Consider the following 21089-nt stretch of genomic DNA (forward strand, 5'->3'; position numbering starts at 1 on the left):
ACTTTTCTCTTTAGGCGAATTACATTTAAATATATTTAAATACTGTGGAGTCCTTAACGCCTAGCTTGGAGCTCATTGGATCCATTCCTCCAGGAGAAGTACTATTGTACATCTTTGTACAATAATATCACCGTATTCGACCGTGTCATTGCTTATTTCGGGCTCTAATAATTGGTGTAATTTTTTTATCGAAATGTATCACAAATCCAAAAAATGACACAAATTTGTAGATCCTTAATAATAGTTTCATTTTTTTTCCATTGATATTTACAAACATTTTATAAAAATAGAACTTAAAAATATATTATTAAAAAAAAAAAAAAAAATATTTAAAAAAAAATTTTTTGGAGTCCTTTGGACTGTGCGTTCACATATTTTATTTGATTGTTGTATAAATCATAGAGGATACGATAGAGCAAAAAGTGTTTTTACATTTAGGTGCCACATTTCCTCGTTTCTGCTTCGAAGGAGGGCTCTTAAAATATTTCAGTATTGATTAAAATGTGGAAATATTTCAAAATTTTTTCCATTTTTTAGGCCCTTAACTTTCTTGGCTATTCGCAGAACTTAACATTAATTTTTGTAGGTCTCAGACACTTCTAAAACGAGAAAAAATTGCCATGCTGTCTCGACAGAATTAGAATAAAATATTCCCTCATTCTAACCAAATTCAGCTTTCCTCGGTGGGGCAGAATTGAGAAAATGGGGTACTTTGGTTGGCTTCTTAGAACCTATGAAGTCTATTTAAATCTATGAATACGAAAGCTGAAGTTCATTCTCGTTTCAAATCTAAAATGACCGAAACAGAATCTGAGGTGTTGTCGCCATTTTTAATCAAAATAGTTTGAAGAGTGGTAAACTCCAATTTGTCTCAATTATTGATTAAATATGGCGTCATCAATCATTGGAAGATTCTGTTTACAGTGTCTCTTCGAAAAAAACTTTCCTCTCCATCCTATTCTCTCTGATTGTGATTATGATATTTCGTTGAAATGAAGGTGCTGTGATCAGAAGAAGTTATTCGAATTCATGAATTTGAATTTTGACGGTTTCTGTTGTTCATGCGCTTAAAAAATAATGTGGCCACAAATTAATCCCATAATGATTTTAACAATGATTATAAATTACGTAATTTTTTATTAAAAATTACCATGTAGCTTAGGGCCAATAAAAATGCAACACAATTTTTGGACTTTGTGGCCACCCAAAGAAATTTTTATGTAGAAATAAAAAAATCCCTCGCTACATAGATACATAGACTTATAATACCCATAAGACTGCGGATTTGCTGAAAATGTTAGAAAAGGCGAAACAATTTTATAAATAAATCATGGACTTACCAGTGGATCAGATTAAAACGGCCAAAAGATCGTTGAAAAGATGCTCACTGTTTTGGCTAGAACATTTACTTATCACACGAGGGTCTACGCAGTGACGGAATAACCATTAGGCGACTTAGGCAACTGCCTAAGAGCCCCTGGGAAAGATTAAAAACAATCTTTTATGAGATGGGCCACACACAAGGAGATACCAAGTTGAATCAATAAATTTTTATGAGTGTCAACTGTTTAGCTACCTCGGAGCCCCGCGGAAAGGTCAAAAACAAACTTTTATGAGAAAGGCAACACAAAGGAGATACCAAATTGATTTACAAAGACTACATACCAAATTGATTTACAAAGACTAAAAAAAAAGGAAAAAACAAATTATTATGAGAAGGGTCACACAGAAAGGGGCACCAAGGTGATTTAAGAAGACTGATTTTCACCTTAGAACGATGTGTGGAAAAAGCTATTTGTTACTGAAAAAACTTGCAGGTGGACCTAGTGTGACAATAGTTCTCGGTATTTTTTGACAAAGAAGTGTGTCTATACATACCTTTTTTACGGAGATAGTTTTTTTTGTTATTTTCTGTGAATTCATTTTTGGTATTTATGCAGTCTATGATGTAATTATAAGTCTATGCATAGATTTTTTCACGCACAGGTCAAGATACAGGTCAATTTTCGTGTTTTTTTAGACTAATAGAATCAATTTTTGAATTTATTTCCATCACTTTTTTGAAGAAAGGGTGTTAAGAATTAACAGACCAAAACTTTCGAATCATGATGACCACTGTTTTTCCAAATTTTCCAGTTGAATAATTCAAAAATTCTCTGACCAAATAAGATTGCAACAAAAATGATAAAATTCCCTGACTTTTCTCTTTCTTCAAGAAATTCCCTGACATTTCCAAGTTTTCCAGTAATATGGTCACCATGTGAATCAATCAGACTAAAAAAGTGGTGAGAGTAAACTTAACCAAACAGAGGTGTCTGAAACCATCAAAAATCAATTCTACGGGTCAAAAAAAACATAACAAATGACATAAACCACAAAACCGTTACCATCGCATCATTTTCAAGACAACAAATACTAGGATTTCGGAACTATTTACAAAATAACAGAAAAGAAACCGAAATAAAAGTGAGTACAAAAACAAATTTGCGAAATTAATGAATTAATTTTATTTAACTTTCAATTTTTTTGTTGCTTAAGTAAATTATTTTTTGTTTTGTTTTGACAGACACCAAATATTTCTAAGATTTTGTGTTCACAAAGTTCTTAAATTTACAACTTTTGTTTGTTTCTATATATTTCAATCACGACACTATTTAAAAAAAAAATGTTTTTCACATAAATTGATAATCGTCAATTGTTTTTTTTTTCTTTTTTTTCCATTTAATTTTCATTATAAAAAAAAAAAACATTTTTTGGATAGAAAATATAAACATTGTTAAAAACAAAGAAAAAAATCACTTTCAAAATTGATTTTGTTGTGAAAATAAAAAAAAATGAGAGGGGGAAGGGTGAATCTCGCACGCTTTTGTTCCAAAAATATATGAAAAAATATTGTTCACTCGCATAATTTTTAGTTTCGATCTGAAATCGATCTCACAAAAAGAAAATCATAATTTGTTTATATATAAAAAAGAGGAAATTTGTTGATTTGATGTGTGTGGGTGTATTGTGTTTTGTGTGAAAATTAACTCGTAAGTAATGCAACGTTGATTTCTTTCACCATTTTCACACGATGTAACATTTTCTCCAATGCGTTACGTCCTAATGCCATTGTGGAATACCATACAGGACTATCTGGTACACAAGATCGTTCTGGTAGTAAATAGAAAACATCGTTTCGTGTTTTTACACTTTCCGGACTGAAACACACAAAATACGAAAATTTATTAGTTATTAAAACCGATATTTCAGTTCTAAAAACCCATCCCACACAATCATGCCCCTGAATTTTTCCCATTTCCCCTTGAGTTTTCGTCACGATATTCGTGTTCAGCGATCCCAAAAACACCCGTTTAATAAGTTTGGACTTATTATATGACGAATTTCTCGAAAACTCCAGGAAACGACGGGGATACCGTTGCATCAGATACCTCTAAGATCAATTCTGTCTCGATATTCGTGTTCAGCGACCCCAAAAACTCTCGTGTAATCTTTGGAATATCTTTTTTTCTGGTTTTCTTGGCATTTACTCTCATATACATGTATGCAAAAGGTCTGGAGTCTTTAATAATTGAATAAACCGGGACAAGTCAGACGGGTTCGAACTTTAAGAAAGGCCTGGAATATCTTGACCTTGAATAAACCGGTGAAATTCGACTTTTCTGCTTTTCAAGTTAATGGGAATTTTTTTCTTCTGGTTTTCTTTCTTATGTAATTGTTTCTCGAAGTGTACAGAAGATACCCAGGTGAGTGGACAAACAGACTTGACCTTTAGAAAAAGTCTGGAGTCTCTTGACCTTGAATAAATCGGTGAAATTCGACTTTTCTATCTTTCAAGTTAATGGAAATTTTTTAATTCTGGTATTCTTGTTATGTACTTGTTTCTCGAAGTGTACAGAAGTGACCCAGTCCAGTTTCGAGCGATTTGGTAACTATGACGATTGTGTCAAATGGGGATTTTTTTTAAACTGAAAATGTTTTCTTTAATAACGACGGAGTTGACTTCGATTTGAAGTTGAAAGTGTTTTAAAAAATCGGAAATAAAATCTCAATATTTTCCATTAAATAATTTTGAACTCACCATTTTGATAAGTAAAATTCATACAATTTGACAGGACATCTTAATGGATTTTCTTCATTCTCTTGTTGTTCATATACTTTTTTCTTTCGAGCATTTGCGTCTACAAAAATAAAAAGAATGAATTAAATTTGGACAATCAATTTTCGAGGAACATTTTTTTCCGATTACTAACCAGCTGAATCACCTAACGCTGATTGTGGTGGATAGAATCGTAATAAAACATTACGTGAACCGGGTCCTTTGGATGCACCCGGTTGATTTGGATTCCGTTTCCAATGTTTCATTATATGTGAGAATGATAGCTGCATATGTTCATCAACAGTCTAGAAAACAAACCACAACGAAAATCAAATTAAACGCTTCATATATTATGTTTTATGGCCGTGATTCCTGATACATACTGTAAGATTGAAATGTTTTGTGTTGAAGAACATGAGTGTACTTAGAAGTACATGCGGTGAGTGTGCTCCAAGTTGTTTACTCTCCCATAAATGTTCCTCTTCGACACGTGTTACGATATAATCTAAAAAATTATTCAAAATATTAATGCGCATGCTCTATTTCAACATCCTCACTGTCACCCCTCCCCCATATTCCCTTGCATAGGGGTTACAATTTTGTAATGTACACGTCATGCTCTTTTATTTGATACCCCACTTGGGTATTTTTGAAAATATTCGATTATTCATCCCCACTTTCTCGCTCCCCCATAGCTTAAAATAAAAAATGAGTACATACGTGAATCGTTATAAAGTACGGAAAACTTTCTGGCAACTTCATCCAGACATTCGGTGAATTTTTCATAGAATGCGTCCGTGAATATATTATCTATTCTACCATTTTCGAATAGATACTGTTGAATACCTTCGAAAAATAAATACAAATATTAAATTAAACAAATTAATGCTTTGAGTAACTGAACAGTCTGGCATTGAATAAAACAGTCAAAATGATTTGGATACCGAGTAACTCTGGCGTTAAAGGTGAAAAAATTACGTGAAAATAATCGGAAAACTTACCTAGACAGAGATAGTATATTGTATCAGGTGCATATTCGGATCCATTAGGTTTTCTTACTTCTTTAACAAACAAACATAACGAATAATTTAATTCATCGGCGGTTAATTGTAATATTTCTGATTTAAATGGTTTTAATGGAAGTGTGGATTTCTCTAATTCGGCATTCTTTGTAGTCACCCATTGTTTCCATGCATTCACACCAAACGTATACTGGAAAAGTACAAGAAAATCAAAGTTAAGAGAGAAAAAATAAAACATTTTTTTTGGCTACGCTCATGTTTACCTTTAGACACATATTTGCATCAGGTTTCTCTACAGGTTCTGGTGGTGGGGGCGGTGCTGTCGCTTGTGGTGGTGGCATCATAGGCATATCTGAATGTCCGCTCATACGTCGTCCACGTTTACTGCCCGTAGCACCTGCACGTGGTGATCGTCCTTGACGTTTTCTTCCTCGACCACCACCCCGTTCTGCCATCATTGCATGATGATGCATATGTTGATTATCATCCTCTTCTTCAGCACCTCCATCATGTGATTGACTAGCCGTTATTGTGTTCGCTGTAAGAGCACCTTCTAGATCAACAGCTGGCTCATCTAATTCTGTTGCCATTTTTAATGCCATTTGTAACATGTCATCGCCAAATGTATTGCTTGTATCCACTGCTTCGGGACTGAAATCACCTTCATTACCACCTAGACATAAATTATACAAAGGTTTACGATTTCGTTTTTTAAGACCGATTAAAAAACTTACCGTTATCGTCATCTTCGCTCTCTGAGTCTGTGTTGTCGACCTTCTTATCGCCAGCAACCATTTCCGCCATCATTAATAATTCAGCTTCAAATGGATCAGTTGGTATCTTCACTTGAATTTTCTAAAATACAAAAAAAAAATAATGAAGAGTGACTCTTTTGAATAATTTGCACCGTGCAAGAGTTTTATTGAAAGCGTTTCCATGGTAACGATACTCTACTTTATTAAAATCAATCATAGATATTTAACATATGGATAGAGAATCTATATGGCATAAAATAAAATTTATGGCGTAAAAACAGCGTCTCAGTGTGAGTGGCTGGGAATTAAATAAAACCATTCAACGCATATGTTATTTGTTCTAGTCAGTCATTTGGTGGCGCTAGTATGTATATCAAATATATCACAAATTTAACTTCAAATTAAGATCAATTACAAAACAGGGGACCCTCTATCTATATGTTATATATATCTATGATATAATTGTTAGGATTGCTAATATTTTTGTCTAACAAGTTTAAACAAGTTTAATTAAGGTACTACGAACGCCAAAGCAAGCTTAGATTTGTGGTTTAAATTATTTGTACCTTATTTTCAACTTTGATAATGAACTTTGTTATAACTTCATGAATTTAGACGAAAAATAAGAATACAATTTTTCGATAAGTGCCTAAAAAAATCGCATCAAAATCCGTTCCGTAGTTTCAAAGATCTAAGCATACATACTGATTAGAGACATACAGGTGGAAGCGACTTTGTTTTATCGTAGGAGCTGTACTTAAATTACGTAACGGATTCAATACCACCACCCTTTTTTTGTCTTTGAATTTTAGAGTATTATGGTTAAAAAGAATTTGTGTGTGTTGAGTAAAATTCGTCAAAATTTTTTTATTTATTTTGATAATTACATGTAAGCGTTGAAGGACCTCCTCCCCCGTGTACCATATCAAATAGTAACATTATAGTTTGACCGCCTCCTCCCCCTAAATTTGTTACGTAATGTATTGATTACGTAGTTTATTCAACGTATTTATCGTTAAAATCATTATGGGATTATTTTTTGTGATCAAAAGGGTGTACGTTTTATTGGGACGCTCTGTGAAACATAAAACTTCCCCCTTGTGTTCATAATAGTTTCCTGTCAAACATATTTTTTAACAATTCTTTAATATTTGAAAATTTCAAACATACCTTAATCTCTTTCATGATACCATGCGCTGAATTTCTAGTTGTTGGAATGAAAATTGGTATAGGTACGGGTAACGGGAATGGAACTGGCACTGGGAATGGTGTACTAAATAATGCCATCGGTGATGGAACGTATATTGGAACGGGTACGGGCACAATCACTGTTTTCGCCAGACTGTCATCGGTTTGTGTCTCTTTTGTGCTCACATGCGGTTTAAACGAAACACCTTTTGTATGCATGTTCGGTTTACACATCGTGGATTTATTCCGTATTTCCGGTACTGGAGGCGGTTTCACAATCACTTGTTGAATATATTTGGGTTTGATTTGTTGGGTAGCTGGTGACGCTGTTTGTGTGATTTGTGTCACTGGAGGTGATGGTTGAGCTGGTGCGATTGGTGTTTGCATTCCTGTTGATTTTGACGAAGATCGTGTCACTGTTGACGGACCATTTGTTTGTGGTTGCGCCAATGAGTGTACACTTGTGATAATCGGCATTTGTGGACTGGTACTTGGAGGAGGTTGTTGTAAGTCTTTCACAAATTTATTTTCTGAAACAAAATTAGTTAATGTAGATTTTCTGCACGGAGCCTAACAGGGGCGGATTCAGTATTCAATATATTTTTTGATCACTACCACGGAATAGTTTTCAAAGCAATTTGTGAAGGAAATGTTGTTATTAATGGAACTCTCTGTAAATGAAGCAGATATTTATTTATATCTGGATATCTGAGTCACTAACACATAAGTGAGACAAATTTGCAGTTCCCTTGATGTCTCACTTAACCAGGTTTCACTGTATATGAATATACCCGCTCTTTCTAATCAATTTGATTTTACTCACTTATTTTGCCTTCATTTCCAGAAGACGAATTTCTAGAAGTTCTGGTAGTATAACGTTTTGATTGGCTACCCCCACTTTGATGTCCACTCCCCGTTGAACTCTGTACAGATCTGCTTGGTGTTTTTTCGAATGTTGTTTGCGTTTGTAATGATATTGGAGTTTTATTCATTTGGTTTGGATAACTCATCACATTCATTGGATAGCTAAAAATTTCGAAACATAATTAATATTGAGTGAATTTTGTGATCAATAAAGAAATGTTGTCTTGAATTTTTACTTTCATTTTAAGATAATTGTTTTCCTACAGTATTGTAAAAAAAGTTTTGGTCTATTGCACGGTACATATAAACCAAATACATGTCAAATTACAGCATCAAGGATATTGTAATCTGAAATTATTGGTAGATCTACATTTCAGATCGGCTAAATCATTTTTACGAAAATATTTAATGATCGTATTTTCAGAATGAAAACTTACATGTCGCACATAGTATCTTTTTTAAAATGATGCATAAATGGATGCATGATGTTTTGAATTATCTTTATATTCAAGAAGAAAGGACTTTTCTAGTACTGTTCAACTTTATATTTAAACTTTGACTGTCATAATAATCTCATGTTATTTAGAAAAAAAACGAACATCGAAATTTGGTTTCCATGGCAACGATATTTTTACAGCCATTGTAAGTAACAACGTTATATTGAGTATTACGTAATAAATGCGTTATATTTTTCAGTTTTTGGCGGGCTTACATTCCGCGAAATATTCATCGTTTTATTATTTGTCAAAGACCTATACAAATTCAATTCCGTTTGTATACCCTGTATATATGAATATATATATCAGTGTATACTAAGTTTAGTCTCTAGTTCGTAACATTTGCGATTGTCCCTCTGTGGACACGATAAAAAAACGAAAACAGATATAAAACTAAAACGTGTTCAGGACGTAAAAAGTGAGGCTAACTTCGTAAATGAGCAACATAGATCAATTGCGTCTTGGGTCCGTAGTACTCATCTTGTAAATCGTTGGAGATTCAACAAAAATATAAATAATGTTTCTTATAAAAAACTAAACAACTTTCCTTTAAAACCTTAAAAGATACGTACGAGAAGGGTGCCACAAAGGGACGCCAAGTTAGGAAGATAAAAAAAAATAGGGGAAAAAACAAATTTGTATGGGAAGGGCGCCACAGGAGATATCAAGGTGACTTACGAAGACTTAAAAAAAAGAAACTGATTTTCACATTGTCTATAGGCGTTGGCATGACTTAATCCGGAACTGTCAATGGATTAAAGTATTTTAAGTAGAAAATAAAATTTGCCGATTCTAAACAATTATGTAAAGATTTGATTTAAAAAAGAACTTACTTTCGAGTTGAAACAGCAGCATTAATTGATACTTGGTACAATGCTAGACAATTAATCGAGCACATCATTAAATTGGTTCCGTTCAGACATACTTTTTTGATCATATCAAAATTATATTTCTTCACTTTACACCATTGACATGGCACTATTTTTCTGTTCGCAATTATGTAAACATTTTGACATGTTTTACAACAAAAATGATGAGGTTGATCATCGAAATAAATCGTGTAATCCAAAGTTGTTTGTTCGAAATATTTCTGACACATATGGCATTGTTCTGTAAAAAAAAATATCGAAATAGTTAATTTATATAAACAAAAATAAGTGTCTATCATTGTATCACCCTGTATTCTGATTAAAAATCGATATGCAAGTTATTTTTTATCGATAAGTTGAGATTTCCTCTTAAAATTGTTGTGCTTCATTCTGAACATGAAAATTTATACCGTTCGTAAAGCATCTCGTTAGCCATTATAATGAATAAAGTAAGAGTTTTTATGGACGTTCTTATATATAAGACAAAGAAAAACTCTTCAGACAATTTATTGCGTGTGATACGAATGTAGAGGGTATGATTTACAAAGTTAAAGAATAATAAACGCGTGAAATACTTGACGCATGTGGAGAATCTCTCATCACGCAACTTACAGATTACCGAACGCTTGGCACGAATATTGACGGGTAAAAATTCGAATGAAATTAGTTTTGGACGAACACATGAATATGAATAAAAATGAATGTTACCTGGTGAAACATTGTTAGCAAATTTAAAAGCCACAAAACATGGTTCACTACACAATTTATGAACGACACCTTCAACTTCAATTTCTAATCGTATTAACTTCTCATTACTGCACACATCACAACTGGCGACAGTTTTATTTTGGCCATGGTTGTTACTCATCGTATCATATTTTTCCATACATGATTGCGTACAAAAATCCTTAAATTGTCCTTTATCACCGACCGGTGCTAGGAATCCTTCTACACCACCAGATATATCCTTCTGACAGTAACTGCATACTTTTAAACCTTTCTTGAAATCTTCCAAACAGCTACTGCTACAGAATTGCCGGATGTCGTAACCAAATCTTACACAATATTTACCAAGACTTGGTAATGGGACTGTATCTTTACAATTAGCACAATGTCCTCCAACAGCTGTTTGATATTTAGCTGAAAAAACAAACAAACATAGTTTTAATACAAAGGTTCTTGCTGTGAAGTTTTAAATTGAAATGTATCGAAACTTTGAATTCATCTCTCCTAGAAAATTGTTATCCCTTTCTGCATAGCACCTGGTTTTAATAAAATTTTGCAGTTTCCTTTGCTTATAAAAACACTTTTCACCGGGAGACACTTCACATCCGGTAATGATTTAATTTCAAGGAGAATCTTTAAGCCTAGGTGCTAGGGTCCTGATTGAAATAGCTGTCTTGTTATTACATGGTGGTCACTGTTTTTTCAAAATAAACTTCCATGACTTTTCCAGTAGAATTTGAATTCCCTGACATTTCCAGGTTTCCCAGTAAATCATTACCCTACAATGTATTATTATTTTAAAAACTTACCCAAACAATCGTCGTTACAAAATTCCATACATTCCCAACTTAAATTTCGTTCCTCGTTTACAATTTCTTTTTTACATTCATGGCATTTACGAACATAGACCAACGGTTCCCGTATGGCATTCTTATCTCTGGACACTTTTATTTTATTGGCTGCACGTTGTTGCCCCGCTGAACTTGATTTATCCATCGATCCTAAATATAGTTTACAGCATGTCTCAGAACATAAGTAACTCTCTTTTTCTTTCGCTTTATCAACATATTTCCACGCACACATCTTTTTCTGCAAAAAAAATTAATAAAATATTTAGTTTAAATTTTAGAGTTTAATTTAAGGACGTACGAGCGCCAGGGCTATTTGGCTTTCGATATTTCGAAAACCAAGGCTGATATCGAAAAATTGTTTTCTTATTTTTCGTCTACATTCATGTTAAGTTATAACAAAATTGAAAATAAGGTGCAAATAATTTCAACCCTATGTCTAAAATTGCCTTGGCGCTCGTACTACCTTAAGTGTGAAAAAACTTACCTCTCCACATTTACAACAATCTTGCTCCTCTTCATCCTCCAATTTACTAATTCGATCATCCAATTCGATGGGTTCTTTTAAACCGACATTATTCTCGTCTATCTGTGACGTGTCCATCGGTGATAAGCCGTCTACACGTTCTGCATCATCTTTATTATTAGTCACATCATCCCCGGCTCCTGAATCCGATTTTGCACTGTCATGATCCATTGAATGCTCATTTACTGTTTCACCATTTTCGCTACGTTTCGATTTGTCGGTAGTACCTTCCTCCTTCTTTTTCGCAGTGGCTGCATCCTTTTCAGCTTGTGTTATCTCACGTTCGGTGTCTGGTATAATACATAGCTCCTCGTCGGCACCTTTTGTTGTCGCTGACGATTGCTGTGAATCAGATGTTGGTGATGGTGCATGCTCGGATGCTTCAGTATCTTTTTCAGCATCCGCTTCTGTTTCAGCTTCGACTTCAGCATCCTTATCATTATCATTATCATTATTATCATTATTATCATTGTTTTCATTTTTATCATTTGTATCATTTGTTGCATCCATTGATTCTTCGGTTCCACCGAACGGATCTTCATTATCCACATCCATTGTAGCACCATCTTCGTTGGTATTCGATTTATCATTTTTCGAATTTACGTTCACATATTCGGATGTGGTCTCATCGTCTTCATTATTCTCGTTCGAGTTTGTAACTTCATCCGATTGCAGAGCCCGAATGTTCTCTTCGACGTTATCCAATAATTTTTGTTTGGCATCATCGATATTTTTCGATGATTGATTTGATTCATCTTCTGATGCATCTTTTAATTTTTCTGTTTCTTCATTGGTTGTGGAATCAGCTGGCGTTTCATCTTCAGCCTGATCTCGTGATTTTTCTAGATCATCATTCTTTGGTGAATTATTATCTGCGAAAATGAGAAAAACATTTCAAAATGAGGTAAATAAATGTCCGATAACCATTTAATACAGAATGGTTCACAAAAAGTTCTTCTGAATAAAATGATCACAATTGTTAATTAACAATGAATATGAACTAAGTTATTTTACAGTTTCATTCAAATCCATTCAGTAGTTTTTGCGTGAAAGCGTACAAAAAAACAAACAAACAAATTTCCTTACTTTCATATTTAAAACATATAAGGGATAGTAAGGATGCTTACAATGTGATGTTTGGCAAGTCTTAGAAATATAAACAAAATATAATACCTGGACTATTTTCGTCATCATCTCCACCGCCACTGGTTCGTTTATCAGCATCAACATCGTGTGTACTTTTATCTGTATCATCTTGTTCCGCTGATTCATCTACACTATTCAACAGGTTATCTTCGTCCTCTTGTGTGATATCCTTTAAAACTTCACTATGTGTAACACCAGCCTTATCTAATAATTCTTCGGTTTCCCGATCAAATTCGTCGGCACTCATATTTGTAAAACGCCGTTCCTCCTCGTCCATGCTTCAAATTTATAAATACAAACATTCGTTACTTCTTTAATAGATGAAAATTTCTCTATTCTAATTATTTAAGGCCTCTGGTTTGAGTTTTTACTTCAAATTTTGAATACATAATCTTTTTTTAATTGTATTCGAAATCATTTCGATGTGATTTGTCCGAAAAGTACTATATCGATGTGTTTTTTCAAAAATGGCTTGTTTTATCTATCACTTTGATATTTCGAAAACTAAGTGAGATTTAAAAAAAATTGCATTTTTCATTCCCACACAATCCTTACTAAAAATGGTATTCGAACAAAGTTTCTGAAACTGTGGAATCTGATACTTCTTTATCAATAGATCAAAAGTCTCTAAACCCTAAAAGGCAATCTGTCCCCAAGCAGATTAACACAGCGGGTCTTACAAAGGACTCCACACATCCTTACTAAAAATGGTACTCGAACTAAGTTCCTGAAACTGTGGAATCTCTTACTTCTTGATCAATAAATTAAAAGTCTCTAAAACCCTAAAAAGTAATCTGCCCCTCAAGAAGATTAACACAGTGGGCCTTACAAAGGACCCCACACAATCCTTGCTCAAAATGGTATTCGAACAAAGTTTCTAAAACTGTGGAATCGGATACTTTTAGATCAATAGATCAATAGTCTCTAAAAACCTTAAAAGCAATCTGCCCTTCAAGAAATTTAACTCTGTGGGTCTTACAAAGGGCCCCACACAATCTTTACTAAAAATGGTACTCGAACAAAATCTCTGAAACTTTGAAATCTGATACTTTTACCAAAAAGGGTTTTGGAGATAAGGGGAGTCGGAAATGAAATATACGCTTTCGGAAGCGTATATCTGGCGTAATATTCTTCGAAGGATAAAAGTTAATGGAAGTCAGATATTAAATTTTTAAGCCTTATCGAAAAATATCTTACATAAAAATTGGGGAATTCTTTCAATAGTTTTTTAAAACTGGAATAAAACTCTTTCAGTGACGTTTCACTTCAGGCGAATATTACACCAGTTACAAACTCCCAAAAATATTAATGCTTATGTAAAAAATTTGAGCCGCTTTATCTCAAATGCTCAAATTTTGAGGGCCTGTGAAGACTTTTGATCTCATCAAGGGGTAATAGTTTAACCGAAACCATTTTAGATAAAAGACAGATTCCAAATATGAGCAAATTTTTCTAGTGTACGAATTCTGATGTGTCTTTTCGGCTAGAATAATTTTGCCAAACTTTTATTCAATTAATTTTTGGAGTAGCAAAAATTTTTTATTCATAAAATTTTAAGCTGTACTTTCACTTTTCAAGGTTTTAGATAAGTTTCCTAGTTATAAATCGTAATTCCGTAAAAATTCGATTTTTTTAAATAAATAATTTTAATTAAATTCATTTAGTATGTAAAACAAAATTTGAAATTCGATTAAATAAAAATTTTTGAAATACCTTGTATTTAAATTTTACCCGCCAGATTTTCAATTTTCAAAAACGAAAATTAAAAAGAAAAACAAAAAAAACACAACTAAACAGATGAACGTGATAAAATTTTAATGAACACGACACTAAAAACAAAGATGCCGGGTGTGTTCACTCACAATTTTGAGATACCGTGTACATGAAATTTTACCCGCCGATTTGTTTGATAAAACGATTATATATTAAACAAACGATAATTATTTGTACGGTAATATGATACATGTAATGAACATTAAAATAGTCTTGGCGATTAGGTTATAGCACAAAAAATGTTGATTATTTGAAAATGGTATACTTCACGACATAATACAAACATGTAAATTTTAAACGAAAAAACAATTGAATGTAATTAAAAAAACAATTGAAAAGATTGTTAATTATATAAAAAAATAAAAATTTTTATCAAATAACCATAAATACATTGTAAAACATGCTGAATTTTAACGAAAATATAAAAAGACGCGGTCTATGTAATCGGCAATTTGTACACAGCGTTCCACAATGTTAAAACTACACACGGAAGCCTGCCACTTTAAATATTATCATGAATTACACGAAATATAAACAAATGAACAACTGCTATTGATTTCAAGAAACAAAACACTGCACACAAACTGTTTCAAAATTATTTGAATTTTATCAAAAATTATATAAATATTGAATATTTTTGTATCATCTAGGCAAACAAAAATTATTAGCATCAATCCAATCTTTATGCCATCTAGTTCTAATATTCACCTGTAGAGGTCCAATTTTATACAAATCACAAATACATGTACACCAACTTACTTACTCACTCAATTATTAGTCGAGTGCATTTACTACCAAAAAATGTATTCATTTTTATTCTTCGTTCAATTTTAAACAAACCTCCTTGTATAATATTTGTATGAAAAACATTGTTAATTGTTTAAATACCGTGTTTTAATTGAAAAAGGCTTTAAAAAAATGACTTTATTTTTTATTCTTTGTTAGATTTTAGACAAATGTCCTTGTTAAATCTTTTCATCAATGCGCCAAGCAAGAAGGACGTAAAATTCCTATGCCGAGTTATAAGCGCCCGTATCTGAATTTACGACACCTATCTAGGCGAGGTTTAGCCATCGGTCATTGCTGTTTGAAAACAATTGCAAATCTTTCCAATCACTCTTAATTGATCGAAAAAAAAAAAAAAAAATTGAAAACAAAAGACAGCCTGATGTGCAGAACAAAGTAAGCAACGACTGAGGACTAGACCTTCACTCGAGTTTCACATCCTTATATATATGTTCTTGACTCAAAGCTACTTTTTGTAGCCGATATACAATTCTGGATAGTTTGAAATATTTGAAGTTGAGGTAAGGAATCTGAGCGATGGCCACATCCTCTCCACCTCAAATCATATTCCATTACTACCTAAACTTTTGGATTTTTGTACTGTGTCCTAGTGAATAAAACTTTAGAACGGTTAAGAATAACAATATTCGACCCAAAATTTAGCCTAGGTATTTATAAAATATTCCTATTAATGTATTTTCATAAATCCGCATATTTGTCAAAAATCATGATGTTCAAATTTTTAAACCTATTTCATAAGTATATATTCTATTTCTCAGTATATTCAGGGTATTTAAAATGATAGTTGGTTGTTATATAATGTTACAAAGAAGGTTTTGGATTATACTTTTACGAATACAAAAGGTTCCATCAAAATCAATTGAAGAGAAAAATTGCCACAAAACAATGATAAATGCACTCGACTATAATGTCAATTTCAAAAAAATTTTTATTAAATTAAAAAAATTTTTTTATTTAACAAAAAAAAAAAAAAAAAACAAAAGAAATGCGACATTCATTTTAAATTTTTAAAAAACTTTCATTTGTTTTAAAGATAATTTTAAATGAAGTTTTCATTTGTTATTTATTGGTTAGAAAATCTTTGTATTTAGCTTATTTAGACACTGTACTATCAGACATTTGGGGGGGAAACTAAATTTTATAAATTTCATACCGGGTGCAATAACTTATACTGCACTCCTGAACAAAAAAATCGAAAAAACATAAAATTTTTAAAGAAATTAAAAAACAAGGTCCTTTTGAAAAGCCTATTAAAGATATATGAATATTATATGTATATGAAATGTTGCCTACCAGTGGTGTACTTACTACACATAAAATTTTTTTGAGTAGGGTTCAAAAAAATTTGTATATCCTTGTTAACACAATATAAATATTTTGAAAAATCACTTTTATCACTGAATTTCGTTGACTTACTTTATAAAAAATATTATTTAATAATTATTTCAAGACCCAAAACAAAGTGACAGGGTTTTAGAGGCTATTTTTTAACATTGTAAAACTACAGTAGACATCTATCATCATTTTGTGATACTACAAAACTTATATCGATATTTACTTCCAGATGAAAATTAGTATCAATACTAACTTTTTTTTGATAAATTTTCGACGATTTTTGAACTATTTTTCGATTATTTTACCTAAATATTGAGTTGTATTTAATGTAATTAGACAAAATTATTCAGATAAAATTTTAGAAATTTATACGTTGATTTTTAAACATTAAATTTTAATCGTTTTGAAGTTATTATCCGTGAAATTATTCATCTTTTGTATTAGTATTAAATTTAAATTTTGCGCTTAAAAATGAACGTTTGCGCACTGTATCTTACCAAAACTAATGTCGCGCTAGAATTTTGAATTTGTTTGAAATATTATTTTTTTAAATATGCAGCAAATAAGCAAGAATGGTTTTTAATTCTTCAAAAATATCAAATATTGATTTATAATTTTACGCGAACAAGACATATCTAGGGTGGTTGATCTTTTAAGGGTGGAATGGAATTTTTATAGCTTGGGGAATTCCACTTAGTATTTACCACTTGTACTTTCCAAGATACAATATAGTATTGCAGAATAAATATCATAAATCTACGAACCCAAAACTCATTGACCTATATTGCTCATTTAATTAGTATCTCTTTTCGTTTTTGAGTTATTCCATGAACAGGCAGACAGAAAACCGGAAATGGACTAATTAGGTGGTTTTATGAACACCTATAGGTACCAAAATTTTATTCGTACTATCAATATTTTTGAGCGTTATATACTTGGGACTAAACTTAGTATACCCTAATATATATTACAAATATGCAGAGTATAATAAAAGATTGAATAGTTTTCAAGATTTTTCCACTCTATTTGCTTACCTTTGAACTGTTTTCCTAGTAATTCATCTCCATCATCAGGAAGTTTTCATATTGGAAAATGAATTTATTGCGTATATGATGGAAGAATCTCTATAAATCGAACCTCTTCCGCTCAACCCCTAAATACGCGGTATCTCGAATTATTTAGACTTTGTATCTCGAATAAAATCTTATTTCTCTGCCAGGTTTAGATATCTCATATTTCTACTTTGTAACGGGGGTGTATGGAGCAGATGTTCAAAAATCATGCTTATTACTCACTCTAAATCAATTAAATCTTGTATCGATTAAATCTCGAACTACTTGTCAAGTCGAATTTTTGCATTTCCCTTGACGTCCACGTTATTGAGATTCCACTGTATAAAATTTGGGTAGGAGTTGAATAGGATCGTCAAAAAAGGATAAAAATGAATAAAAATAAATAAATTTGAATATTGTTGACATAATAATTATTTAAATTTGTTTTTTAAATATAATACATATTGCATTCTTGTTAAAATATTTACAGTTTTTTTATAAAACACTGACAATGTTTTTTTTTTTTTAATAATTATTCTTGTAGCCTGCTTTTTTTTTTATTTCCCTTCCTGTCGAAACACGCCATAGTTTAATAATTCTAATAATTTATAATAGTCCGTGAGCTAGTAACACTTAAATATCATCAGCTACGTAAAACCTGGCCTTGACATTTATTTTACATCAGACTAAAACAACACTTTTCCAACCCCGAGTGGTTTGGACGGTCGCTATCCCTTGTAAAAGTATGTAAATTTGTCGGGGGATAGCGACTCTCATAGTATCACTCGTGGGGTTCAAACCTTTGTAAAAAAGTATGGTTGGAGGCAAATTTACAAGGTAGGATTCTTGACAGGACACTGTCAATTTAACTACCACCTTCATAACAGGGGGATCTCTGGTGATCCCACATGTAGGATCTGTATGGAGGACGAAGAAACCTCCATATATGGTATTTGCACCTGCAGAAATCTGCGGGGAGTCAGAATTAGAATTTTTTTGGCATTTGATAACATTCAGGTATAATTAGCTCACGGGCTAATTGATAAATAGCCAGTTTTTATTTTATTCTTCGGGAAGGAAGAGAAATAAAGAAAATTTGGCAGTTTTTATTTGTTATAGCACTTTGAATAAATGCAACACATGCGCATTAATTAATTAGACCGAACGATTAATTATATAAATATATTGTTCAAAAATAATGAATCACCTCCAAAAAGATTTAAATCTCTAAATTCAATTCAATTAAATCACTAATTAGTTCATAAGAAAATGCGAATCACTTCAAAAAATTACTACGACCAGCAAGAGTGTAACCTCCGACTGGATCACAATCTTATGGAGGATACAAAAATAAGTTTGGGCATAATTCTCATGAGCAAACATGAAAATATATACCGAGAGTATCTTAAAAACCATTTTTGGGCAATGGCATTAAGCTGCTTTGTGAAGGACATTTTTTGGAATCCTTGAAAAAAAAGTCGTTTTTTTTTAAAAACTTAGGCGTTTTTGATCACATATGAATTTCCATTTTTCTAATGATATGCTAAACCAAGAATTGTCCAAAATTGTTCAAATAAAAAATAGGAACTACACCCCTGACTTGTTTGTTTATTTTTTGGACAATTCCAAACATTAACGAGGTCTCATTTTTTTTAAGCGAAATTAAAACGATTCTATTTTTGAGTACCTCGTCAAATTATCTTTCATTAAAATTCAAATTTTCATCCGATACAAATATTTATGTGTATACATAGATGTCCATATCAATACATAGATTGCTTACAACACACTTTTTGTTCTGTATACAGAGACGTTTAAACTAAAATTTAGATCGTTGAATGCGATCACATAATATTTTATATTTGTAAGCGATCTTAGTTCTGGTATAAACATCTATGTTGTGTATGTTAGTAATATATTACACTTTTTTTTTATTAAAGTATGGACTAAATTTTTTTTTAATATAATAAATATTTACAACAAATTTCAAGCAAATTTTAGCAAAAAATGTAGCTTATCTTGCATGATTACGTTTAGAGTAAATTTTTGTTTCGACTCAACGGCGAAATTGTGCGATTTTTGGAAAAAAAAAACTTGGTAAAAAACTAGGAAGCTTTTAAACATTAAGTTAACACAGTGACAGATTAGGCTAGGGACTAAGTATTATCGCCTAATCCCATGGGTTAATCCCATGTTGGGGCACCTACTGTTGATAGACAGGCTACGAAATCGATTATTTTAAGCCCAAGGGCGTTTATAGCTCAGCATAGTAGTGTACGATAGGTTTCGCATCAAAAACGTAATGACGTCATTCGATTACTAGCTTTACTAAAAACGATTGTTACGGAGTAAACTCCAAAAATTAATTTATAATAAAATACAGTCCTAAAAAACTTACTCTAAATATAAATCATGATATTTTTAGTCCAAATTTCTGTATTACATAATCATAAAAAATATTCCATTATGAAATATGGCAACATTTTTTGTTTGTTCATAGATCTTCTTCAAATTAAAAACAGTGCGGCCGCCTTCTCTGTAAATTTAGCACCCGTTTACAGGGAAGAAGCTAGATTTACAGAGTGAATGAGGCCGCTGTAATAAAAAAAAAAAGCGAAGGTGCTTTTAGTTGGAACATGCTGAACACGCTCAATTTGAGCAATAATATAAAATTAAAAATTTGAGTAAGACATGCGCAGTTAAAAAGCGTTCATTTGGTTTTTATTGGTTAAAAAATTTTGTGGATTATTTTTTATGATTTTTTTTTTTTTTTTTGGATGCGATATTTTTTAACTCAACTTAAAAATTCTATGACTTTTATATTTGTATATATTTATGGCCATCTGGTGGTTATCTCACAAACAGTGGCTTATTTAAGCTAAAAAAGGTCCAAAAGGCAATCCCTGTAGAGTATTTTAGGGGAAAAAAATGACTTTTTATAGAAAAATTGGAATCATTGGAAAAAATCATCTTTCTCCGAAGAAAAATGAAGGCCCGGCTGTCAAAAAACAAGTTGGAACACCAAAATATCGAGTTGAAACGCATTATGTTCCAGTATTTTCCAACAAATATCTCTAGGTGCTAATTTGATAAAGCTTTCACTAGATATCATCTTTCTTCGAAGAAAAATGAAAGCCCGGTTGTCAAAAAATAAGTTGGAACTCCAAAAGGTAGAATTAAGGCGCCCCAAAAGTAATTAATTCAAAGTTTTATAAATAAAAACTTATTTTGCTAGAGAAATCCGTTGGGCCCGCCTGAAAGGGAATCGAGCGCTTAGATGCCAATTGTACCTTTTACCAATCACTTAAATTCGCCACTGCTCACAAACTAAACTTAATATTTTGTACATACTTAATTATAATAATAAATACAGGGTGTACTCCCGTGTAAGAAAAGAGCACACTGTGTATATTTTTTGTTTTGTATACGATTAAAAATTTTCTGAAATAAATTTTTACAGAATATGAAAATATTTCTATTTTTTTGAAAATATAAATAAAAACTCATGCTTTAAAATTAAACTTGTCAATAAATGCTTCATTTCAAAATTTTCGAAGGAAAAAAATAGAACTCGTTACGTAA

At 31.9% G+C, this 21089-nt stretch overlaps 1 protein-coding gene across 3 annotated transcripts; it reads right to left on the reverse strand.

The window, feature by feature from the left end:
* Positions 1-2876: 2876 nt before the first annotated feature.
* On the reverse strand, positions 2877-16441 carry LOC123302713 (zinc finger MYM-type protein 3-like). Of its 3 annotated transcripts, none has more exons than XM_044885767.1 (16): positions 16414-16441; positions 12568-12818; positions 11356-12266; positions 10830-11109; positions 10003-10434; positions 9259-9535; positions 7888-8090; positions 7047-7594; positions 5856-5976; positions 5385-5794; positions 5101-5311; positions 4820-4945; positions 4483-4604; positions 4254-4404; positions 4082-4181; positions 2877-3200 (listed from the first exon to the last, which is right to left on the reverse strand). In XM_044885767.1, exons 2-16 carry the CDS (start codon positions 12815-12817, stop codon positions 3026-3028), a joined length of 4317 nt encoding a protein of 1438 aa, XP_044741702.1. In that variant the 5' UTR covers position 12818; positions 16414-16441; the 3' UTR covers positions 2877-3025. The 3 variants fall into 3 exon arrangements, with proteins under 3 accessions (XP_044741702.1, XP_044741704.1, XP_044741701.1); XM_044885769.1 differs by lacking the exon at positions 16414-16441 and adding an exon at positions 14254-14646 and having other exon boundaries at positions 4266-4404; XM_044885766.1 differs by lacking the exon at positions 16414-16441 and adding an exon at positions 14254-14646.
* Positions 16442-21089: the final 4648 nt, after the last annotated feature.

This window comes from Chrysoperla carnea, chromosome X (genome assembly GCF_905475395.1).
Source record: "Chrysoperla carnea chromosome X, inChrCarn1.1, whole genome shotgun sequence".
NCBI classification, from domain to species: domain Eukaryota; kingdom Metazoa; phylum Arthropoda; class Insecta; order Neuroptera; family Chrysopidae; genus Chrysoperla; species Chrysoperla carnea.